General features: G+C 40.4%; 1 protein-coding gene across 1 annotated transcript in view; it reads right to left on the reverse strand.

The window, feature by feature from the left end:
* glra1 (glycine receptor, alpha 1) overlaps positions 1-10,774 on the reverse strand; it is a gene marked incomplete at its 3' end in the record, with an annotated part of 119,265 nt that overhangs the window by 72,211 nt on the left and 36,280 nt on the right. The window contains exon 4 of the mRNA XM_080415797.1: positions 997-1,064. Coding sequence (XP_080271923.1) covers positions 997-1,064 — 68 coding nt within the window. The remainder of the gene's footprint in view (positions 1-996; positions 1,065-10,774) is intronic.

The raw sequence follows: 10,774 nt of genomic DNA on the forward strand, positions 1-10,774 counted from the left end.
TGAGTGATAAAAAAAGACATCTTTGAATTTAGAATCTTTGAATTTCTTGTCTTTTGCAGTCTCGCATGACTTATTAGTGAAATGGCCACCGTGTGAATATGGGCAATAATCTGAGGGGCAGGCAGTGACTGTGAAGGTATGGGTGGAAAGCACTGGTAGGATTTGATCAAATTAACTCAGGACACAATGTATTCAAACAAGAGTTCTAATCCCCAGGCCATCGATGGATGCCACGATTTTTACTGTTAGAGGCAAAGTTGAGGCGGTTCTGTTAGGGTCTACAACAGTCACGGAAACCATCATAATGTGCACGCACGCACGCACGCCCACACACATTTTACGCACGCAATTTCCCCATTGCCTTTGAGAAGCATGGCAGCCCTTCCGTAATGTTGTTATGCAAATGGAGCTTCTTCCAAATGATGTCTTTTAAATGGGAGAATCAATGAGCCGCATACATTTCAAAATACTTAAATAAATGGTGAGGCTTGTAATTTTCCATAAAAAAGGAAAGGAAGAAAAAAAACGAATGCATGCACTGAATATTAAAGCCATCATGGTTTGAATTGATCACGTCTTTTGGAGACGTAATTATGAGAGCCCAAATTGGGTTGGGGAAGGAAATTTACATTTCTTCCCTTCTCTCACACGTGTGTGCGCACACGCACACACGCGCGCACACACACACACACACACACACACACACACACACACACACACACACACACACACACACACACACACACACACACACACACACACACACACACACACACACACTCTAACAGTTTAAATCTAAGAGGCAATATTAAAAAGCTATATCACCCCTACAATAAATGTGCAGACATCAGGAGTGCTCCAGTGTCTTATTTGGGTGCCCAGGTAAAAAGCTTTTGTTTCTATATTAAAATGTGGTATCATAAATAATTTATGTCGCACACACACACATGCGCACAGACCAAAACCTGCATCATGAAACTGTATTGATTAACTTACCATTGTTGTTTCAGCAATAGACCCAAAACTGTTGATAAAAATGTTGCAGGTTACGTTTACAGGTGGACCTGCAGGAGGAACGAGAGAAAGAGAGGAGGGAGGGAGAGAAAGAGAAAGAGAAAGAGAGAGAGAGAGAGAGAGAGAGAGAGAGAGAGAAAGAGGGAAAGAGATCATAAACATCGTACTACAACAACAAAAGAACTAAGGAAATCAATTTCCATCTCCCCAAAGTCTTGATAAAAAACGTGTAGGTAACACCCCTCCCCACCGCCATATCGATAAACAAAATGTCACTTCGTACAGAACAACTTCAGGTAAAAGGAGACCCTCAAAAGTATCAAACACCCCCCCCCCGCCTCCCCCCACCCCTTCCCGAGACCCAAAGAAATGAAAATGTGCACTCAAGGTTGGCAAGGTCAAAGCAAATAGATGGCGCCGGAGGTTTGTCGAGGTCCACTGAAAACCCTCCTCTGTATTACCTGCTTGTACAAACACAAATGCGATTACCCTGCAACTGGAGTTGACTTCCAATGAGGAAGAAGTGTAGAGGACATCCAGAGAACAGGTCCAACTCCCATCTCCTTCAGGAGTAGACAGACTGATATTGAGCTCTGAAAGGCTAAATCATATTGAGTAACATCCCTCTCCTCCGGGGTGAGGGTAGTGATGGTGATGGTGGTGATGGTGTCGGGGGGGGGGGGTACATGGCTTGTAGGTTGTTCAGTACGTTGGTTTGATGCCAGGCAAGGCCTGCCTTGTGCGGGATCAGACCACAGAGCTGTAATTTTCTCCATTTAAAAAGCGGAACGTATGGAGAAAAAAAATCCTTTGGGGTGGCATTGATCGTTTCATTTCTGCCACTGGACTACAAGAGCTCAGCAACATGTGGGCAAGACATACATTATTATTGCTATTAAAAGTAGAAGAAGTTTAAACCTTTATTTAATTCTCAAAGGACACTTTGAGGGCTAAACCATCTTTTAAATGGTGCTGAGATTACAAACCATATCTAAACAAGCAGAGAGTAAAAAAACTAAACAAAAAAACAAATGCATTGAAAATAACAAAAAGTCACATCACACATGAAACATCATAGATTTAAACTGTCCCAAGGATATAAGTGAGGATATACGAGAATCCTCACACAGGATTATTTCCTGTGTGAGAGCATTACATGTAAAAGCAGTTTTCCCTATGGGTGTGAGGTAATTCGGGGAGCCTGGAAGACAATACAATTACAATTTAGGCTTTTACTAGCAGACCCTTTTTACAAGATTGACTTACAAAATGCAAGGACAGTAAACAGCATGACCTCTAGTCAACCAACATCAGGGTAAGTGGTCGAGTAAATAGAGTGTCAAATAGAGTCTACAAAGTAACTAGAACGGCAGGTAGACATTAAATCAGGCATCTAAATAGCATACCTAGTATTGGTGAAAAAGCAAACAAAGTATAACTATCTAAATAGTACACTTAGAATCTGTGAACAAGCAAATAACATACATCTACTGTATCTAAATAGGCAACAAAGGCAGATGTTCATGACAAAGTTTGTCATCATGAGCCTTGATCATAATGACGATTCTGTGTTACACTCCGTCAAGCGAAAGTCATGGCTTCATAAAAGGTAGCGTCACTTATGGTCAAAGTTCTGCCACGCACACATACACAAAAACATACACAAACACGCACGTGAATCCATACAGTCAGATTTACATAATTACACACACATTCCGCGAATGCCAAAAAAAAACACAAACATACTGTATACGGGAAGACAAACATCGTTGTGTTTAATGTCTCTAATTCTCATAGCCAGCGGGGAGCTGTGGATGAAGGAAGGGCTATGGATTATTTTGATGGCCAATTACTCTTCCTGTCGTACGCTCTGAACTGCTGGAGGCCACTGAAGAGACATATCCTCTCAGAGTGCCCCCTCCTCTCTCTAACACACACACACACACGCACACACACACAGTTAAACCACAAACTTAAAAAAAAACAACGGGGACAAAGATGTACTGTTAAGACGAAGAAATCATTAAAACTAGCCCAGGGCTACTCGCCCCATACGTGACTTACATATACAGCATCTAATTAAAGTGGACCATAGATTACTCACTCACATGATGGCATGAGGAGAGGAGGCCAGAGTAATCAAAAGATGGATTCTTATAATCAAATAAGGTTGGCTGTCATTCTAAGTAGTGCGTTTGAATGATGGAACTCAATCATCTAGTTAGAGTTACATGAACTGGGTCTGCCCCCGGTCACAGGCCCTGTTCTCCAGTTAGTTAACATACTGTAGCATCAAAATCTGTTTAACCAATTTAAACCTACAGTATATGCTGTATACATCGGCTATTTGGAAAAAAATCTTGAACAAATGTGATTTTTTTTGTTTGTATTTTTGTCCCTGGCAAAAAATATTTTCATAGGTCCTCCAAATACATATTAATTTGGGGGTCCTTGACATGAAAAACATTAATAACCACTGCTCCAGTGTATTAATTTGTATTTATTATGTATTTGTTTCCACTATGAAACCATAATTCTTGAATATTGAACATTATGTCACGGTCGAATTGGAACTACCTATTGGAACACATTTGGTCTGAGCTTAATTTTTTATTAAGGATCCTCATTAGCTGTAGAAACCAGCTAGTCTTCCTGGGGTCCGCATAAAAAGCAATCACAAATAAAAACCATCATTGCAAACAAAATAGAACTCAACACACAATAAATAACTAATCATAAAGAAAAACAAGAAAAAATAATTATCACAATAATCAGAAAATGATGAGAAGTTCTCCATTGTCTATTGGACAAAATAACTCACCCAGTTTATTAAAATGTTGATTATCATCATTTACGCGCATAGCAGTATTTAATAAAGACATTTACCATGCTGATGATGAAGCTATTGTTTAGGCCTTCAAAAACATAATAAGTGTCCTTTTCAAAAACAGGAAACGACTTTTGCATTAAACTTCTGAAGAGCATGGAATCTCAAAGTTGTAGGGTGCAAAAGTCGTATGCAGAAGTGCAGAATAAAGTCAACAAACCCTGATGGAAGGGGGGCATCTGGGTGCCGCGGGGTAAAGTTCCTGCCCACCACCATGGAGACTGAGGTTCTATCCCTCCACGGTGCCTCTGGCTTGGCCAGGCACTTCAGTGAACACGATTGGCCATGTTTGCGGGCGGGTAGCTGGCAGAGGAGGGCGCTCTCTGTCGCTGCCACTGGCAACCCCAGCGGCTGATAAGTTTCGCAACACTTAACAAATCGTTGCTGTTGGGTGGAAACCATGTACGTCCAAAAACCATTCCTTTTTTAAATTATTATTTTAAAAACATTTTAAAATAGTGAAAATAGCCGATCTACAAGCTCACAATGCGTTGCCTCGCGACGCATTGTGAGCTTGTGGATCTGCTATTTTCACTACTTTTGTGTGACTTTTGTACGATGAAGTAATGTAGGCCATTAATTAACAACCAAAAAGAGATAGAAGGTTTCTGCCCAACAGCAACAAAATCAGTGAGACTTTGCCCTGGATTTGCTACAATCACAGCATTCAGCACCAAAAACACAAATAGTGCCTAACTAGAAAAAAATAACATATACCGTATATATATATTTAAAATAGTGAACCTATCCTTCAAGTTCCAATTTAATAACGGATTGGTTGAAACGCGAAAATGTCACAACATCATCCTACATCCTTCCTATGGATTACATTTATGTTTTAAAGGTTATACCCAGGGATATTGAAGAAAATTATACACATAATCATGTGATATGTAACACTATAACACTATCCAATGCTGTAATAACAATATAACTGTGTGGCTGGACACTGAATACAGTGAATGACTGGCTACACTACATTACACACAATACAGCCAGGCACTGTAAAGTGAGACTGTTGGCTGAACATATCTTCAGCAGATTGTGGGCCTTTGCTGGTATTTATTTCAATGAAAATACTCCCACCTACGTATACTGTATATAGACATGCGAGGGTGTGTGTGTGACATTTTCAAACAATCAATATTATTACAGGCTGTGACATTCTCTGTCTCAGCAAATGGAGCTGCAATAACCGCCGCTGTACACAAGGACTATAGGGGACTGAATGACTTAATTCGCTTTCACTTGCATCAACTCGACATAGGAACTCAAACTCAAACGGACCGCAGAGTTATGCTTAATTTATACACTGTCATATGACGACGCATAAATCAGGCTCTATTCCCCCAAAAACTCTTTACAAATGGAAGGTTTTATGAAAAAGATTTCCAAAATCTCAATCGCATGGGAAAAATCTACTTGAAAGTGGTATGGATTTGTGCAGGTTTTAATGGCCTATCAATAATGAAATGGCTGAGAAAGAATGCCCCGTCACACAGTAGATTAATAATAGTTATATAACAAAAGATTTCCAAGCCCAGCTGCGGATTTCCAAAATCCAGACCACAGTCAGTCTGCATTAATTGAGACGTTAGCTTCATTTCCAGCCTAACCCTGCTGTGGGAAAAAATGACCTCGTGCCTGTGATAATTCTAACCCATCCCGAAGCCTGATCAGCATTTAGTGTGTAACCGTTTTTAGACTTAAAGGAGTAGTTCACCCAAAAATAAATCTTATTTTCTATCAATTACACACCCTATGAAGCCTTGAATTCATGGAGACTTTATTGTTTTGTCGCATTCCTAAGCCAATAATTTGATGACCAGCGGAATTGAGTCTCCTACTGAGTCTCCTACTGACCGATAACCCGGTCATCAAATTATTGGCTCAGGAATGTGACAAAAACTAGAATATCTCCATGAATTCAAGGCTTCGTGGGGTGTGTGATTGATAGAGAATAAGTCATTTTGGGGTGAACTACTCCTTTAACATAGTTCCCTACTGTGTTATGGTCCCACGTCTCTCTCTCTCTCTGTAGCTGCACAATAGGTGGGAGGCGAGCGGGGGGATGTAATAATTTGTCTTTTCTTGACGTCCCTTGCGGTGTGTGACGCAAGGCTGGGGAGAGAAGGCTAATGTCGCCCCCCTTCCCCCCCGTCCCTCCTTTCTTCACGGCAGTTCACTTTATAGCCATCCAATGAAGGGGAGAGAGAGAGGCAGAGAGGGAGAAAGAGAGAGAGAGGGAATGAGAATGTTCGCTTTATAGCTTTTCAATAAAGCCAGAAAATGGAGATGCAGCAGAAAACAGAGAGAGAGAGAGAGAGAGAGAGAGAGAGAGAGAGGGGGGAGAGAGAGTGAGTGAGAGAGCTAGTATTAGAGCCAGAAAGAGGGACAGCTCATTAACTGTCAGGGAAAGTAAGGCCAGCAGTATGAGTCACACCGTACTGTAGCCCTGGAATGATTTGCCTTACTATGAGTTTGAATAACAGAGTAGTCACTGGGACGCACGCAAGCACGCTGCACGCAAGCACGCTGCACGCAAGCAGGCGGTCACGCGCGCGCGTGTGCGCAAGCACACACACACACACACACACACACACACACACACACACACACACACACACAAAACACACACACACACACACACACACACACACACACACACACACACACACACACACACACACACACACACACACACACACACACACACACACACACACACACACACACACACACACACACATTAAACGTACACAGATGCGCATATATGCTACATTCTGAATAAAGATATGAATTATATGCACATCCAGTCGCAAGGACACAAACACAGAACACATTAAACAAATAGACCCATTTGCATGCAGATCACCGCTTAAACTCATATTTAAACAATATGTATTTTCTCTCTCTCACACACACACACACACACACACACACACACACACACACACACACACACACACACACACACACACACACACACACACACACACACACACACACACACACACTCTCAAACACACACACACACACACACACACACACACACACACACACACACACACACACACACACACACACACACACACACACACACACACACACACACACACACACACACACACACACACACACACACACACACACACACACACACACCACTAATAAAAACCCTTCCATATCTCAGAGTCTCACGCGTATGCATGTGCAAACAGTCTCTCTATATACAAGCAGTGACAGGCACGAACACACACGCACGCACACACACAAGGTTGAGCAAAACAAGTCTTCCATCCTAAAGAGGTGAGAGTGTCTGAAATTATCCCTCTCCATTTAAAGTACAGTAGGTGACAACAGCGGCAAAGCAGAAGGAAGCAAAAATGATTGGCTGTGGCCCACAGACGTGCTGTTAACTGACCACAGTCTTACACAGAACAATCATCAGTTTCAATTTAACTCTGAGAGTGTAAAAATCTTTACACTCAGAGTTAAATTAACACTGAGGATTTTACTGTGCACTGTAATGTAGTCAATGGTTAAATTGACAGCATGAGCTACATTATATACAGCAATTTGTACTATTTCTCTATGCATTAAAAGGTAATTTACAGTAAGTATAATTATTATACAGTATAATGCCCAACATAAAAAACGTAATATCGTAATTAAATGTGAATGTCTCAGATAGATGTAAAACCAATGCTTTCTTCTTGGCTATTCAAATATCTACTTCAATATGAATGTAATGTAATCCCGTAGTAAAGATAATCTGGTTGTTGATACACAAATAAATGCTTAATATCTCTAAACATTCAGAATGTTTATCATGAAATGAGAGCTGTGCCTTGCAGGAAGACATTAAAGACAACATAAAGTCTCAGCAATGATTCTACCATATACTCTAAAGAAAAAATCCCATTAAAATGTTGTTGTTTTTGGCAGATGATAATAATAATAATAATTATTATTATTATTATAAAATAATAACTAATATTACAAACTGTTCAGAAAGCAGATTACAAGAGGATTATAAAATGCTTTACATAAAACAAAAGACATGAAATAAAATAGAATAAAAAGCACAATTAACAAGTGCAGTGAAAAATAAAGACTCATTACAGAGTCCTTGTTGAAACACATTTTGTCAATTTAAACCATCTCAACTGCAACTTTAAAATGTATCCCTAACTGAAATTTGGATCTGAGTTTAAAATAATAGAGCAACAGGGTTAACATTTATTGAGTTTACTGTGAAACATAAAACCAAGTTTGAAAGGATCGTTTAAAGGTAAACCTGATTATTTTTAAACAAGGTTTAACATTTTTGCATTAATACATAAACCTTTATTTAATCCAGGTTAAAGCTTAATCCTTGATGGTACAATAAAAATTCAACATTTTTAATTATTGGAAATGCCTTCGGATAAGTTAACAACAGACAAGGCAAGATGATGACCGAGTATACAGTGCATCCTCAGTATCTTTATTTCTATTTCAGTCTATTTCTTGACTTAATACTCTTACCTGTACCTCTCCTGTGTTTTATTTTTACTGCTACTTTCTTCTATGGTACCTGAATTTCCCTCCGGGGATCAATATCGTCTCATCTCATCTCATCTCATCTCATCTCGAACCCACTATATAACTTCTATCCTCAGTCATCGGACCTGGAACTTTCTCTAGTGTCGTGTTAGTATTTGAATCTCTCTTCCTCCTGCAACTTAACTCCTGCTGAGTTAAATTGCCATTGGATCATGCTCCAAGTCTGGCGACTGAGCACTGACTCTGGAACGGGGTAATGAAGACGCTAGCATGAGCCCGGCTGCATAGAGGGCAACTAAACATGTTTACTCTCCCTCAGTTTTGGTTTCGTTCAAACCAACTAACTATACTTCAGTTTCAGAAATATGTAGCTAAAAGCCCAATATACAGAGAAAAATCCTGATAGTTGATTGTTAACTATTTAACTTTGAGAGGGGGTAAATGTTTAGACTCTAAGATTTCAAATAACCCTCAAAATGTTGCTGTAAATGATGCCCAAACACAGCATCATAGCTGTCTCAAGTTTTAAAGAAAAATCCTGTATTCCAGTATGAACTGTGAGAAGGGCCTGGGTAAAAGTTATGTCAATCGAGGACAGTGACATCATCATGCCCTTGGCAGTGTTTCATTTATCTGCCTGCCAGAACTTTAATAAGACACGATGCTCTCAGAAATTTAATAAAACATGTTGCTCTACCCCTAATCCTAAGTAAGTCTACCCCACCTTCCCAAAACAGAACAAGTCAGACATACTGTAGTTGACAGGTGGCACTAAAGGGCAGGGACATTTCAATTTATGATGAGGACATGGATTTCAATTCTGATGAACTAAGGAACTTTTACTGAATTCATTAATTGTTTTACTGGCTTCACCAGTTTTATATTATATAAGTTATAACAGCCATTTGGGTAAATAGCCTCTGTCCTCACTCAGTCCTTTCACATGGACAATTATATATTTAACTGAATATGTTTTTGTCAAGTTCAGGTCCAGTAGATAACACACATCCGATCTGTTAACCGGTGCATGAAGAGATTTCTTTAAACGTAGTCTGCACAGTGGATACTGTTAAACTATATAGTTTGTCTAATATATGTCTTTATATTTCATACAGTTTTCTATAGTGTCGGATTCTTGATGTAATCATTACATCAAGAATCCGACACTATAGAAAATGGCTGTTAATATTCACCACATTTAGGTGTCTATTACACACAGAATTAGCTGTAAATAAAAGTTGTAAAAGGTGCAATTATATAGCACCTTTCTCCAATGCGCTTTCATTACATTCACGCATACATTCACATGCCAGCGATGGCAGAGGGAAAAAAATGCAAAGCACCACCCTGCTCATTAAGAGCAGGGTGGTGCTTTGCAACTTCAACAGCAATTTCCAATGCACTTCAACGACAACGTGTTTCTCAATTAACTGGTCAACTGCGCCAGAAACGTTTATCTGCACACCCAACATCATCATCACCATGCCAGCACCTCCCCACTGCGGCATACCTGGAAGGCCAACTGGAACTAATGAAGTAGGATAAATCAGGCACGCCACAGCACTTTTTAGAGGGGGAAAAGGCATGCATGTGTATCGGTGGTTACAGTAGTTATATGCTACATTATTGGGCCTTAGGAGGGCCGTACAACATGGGTACCTGGGGGATTGTCTTGGCCCTGTGTTCCTCACTTTACCTAACACTCTTTTCTTTCTCTGTGCCCAATTTGTGCTGATGGGCCACCACTAAGTGACACCTCAGTTCCACGGCGCAAGAGACCAAATTGATTCATTGCTGCAAAAAATGGCAAGAATCTGTCAAACAAGCGAAAGAGGGGGGGGGGGGGCAAGTAGGAGAGACCAACTGAGTGTGTGAGCGTGAGAGAGAGAGAGTGAGCGCGAGAGAGAGAGAGAGAGAGAGAGAGAGAGAGAGAGAGAGAGAGAGAGAGAGAGAGAGAGAGAGAGAGGAGGGGGTAGTCTACAAATTATGATATGAATAATATTCAGAATTATGTTGGATCGCCTCTTCTGCAATTGAGCTGCCTTCAGCAAAAATAAAAGGGAAAAAAACAACAATGGCTGCTGGGAGGCATTAAATATTTATAGTCCGTCGTCTGTAGGCTATACGGCGTGGGCCAAGCGCTTTTGCTTTTTATTGAACTAATATATATTCTCTGCACATGCTCTAGGAAGTTGAACAGCGCAGCTCGTTTTACACCTACAAGCAGAGAGAGAGAGAGAGAGAGGGAGAGAGAGGGTGTCATGGAGAGGTGGGACAGGAGTGAAAGAAATGGAAAGTTGCTTTTATAGCTGACCAATAAATATG

Source organism: Gymnoscopelus braueri (assembly GCF_963280865.1).
Source record: "Gymnoscopelus braueri genome assembly, chromosome: 20".
NCBI lineage: Eukaryota > Metazoa > Chordata > Actinopteri > Myctophiformes > Myctophidae > Gymnoscopelus > Gymnoscopelus braueri.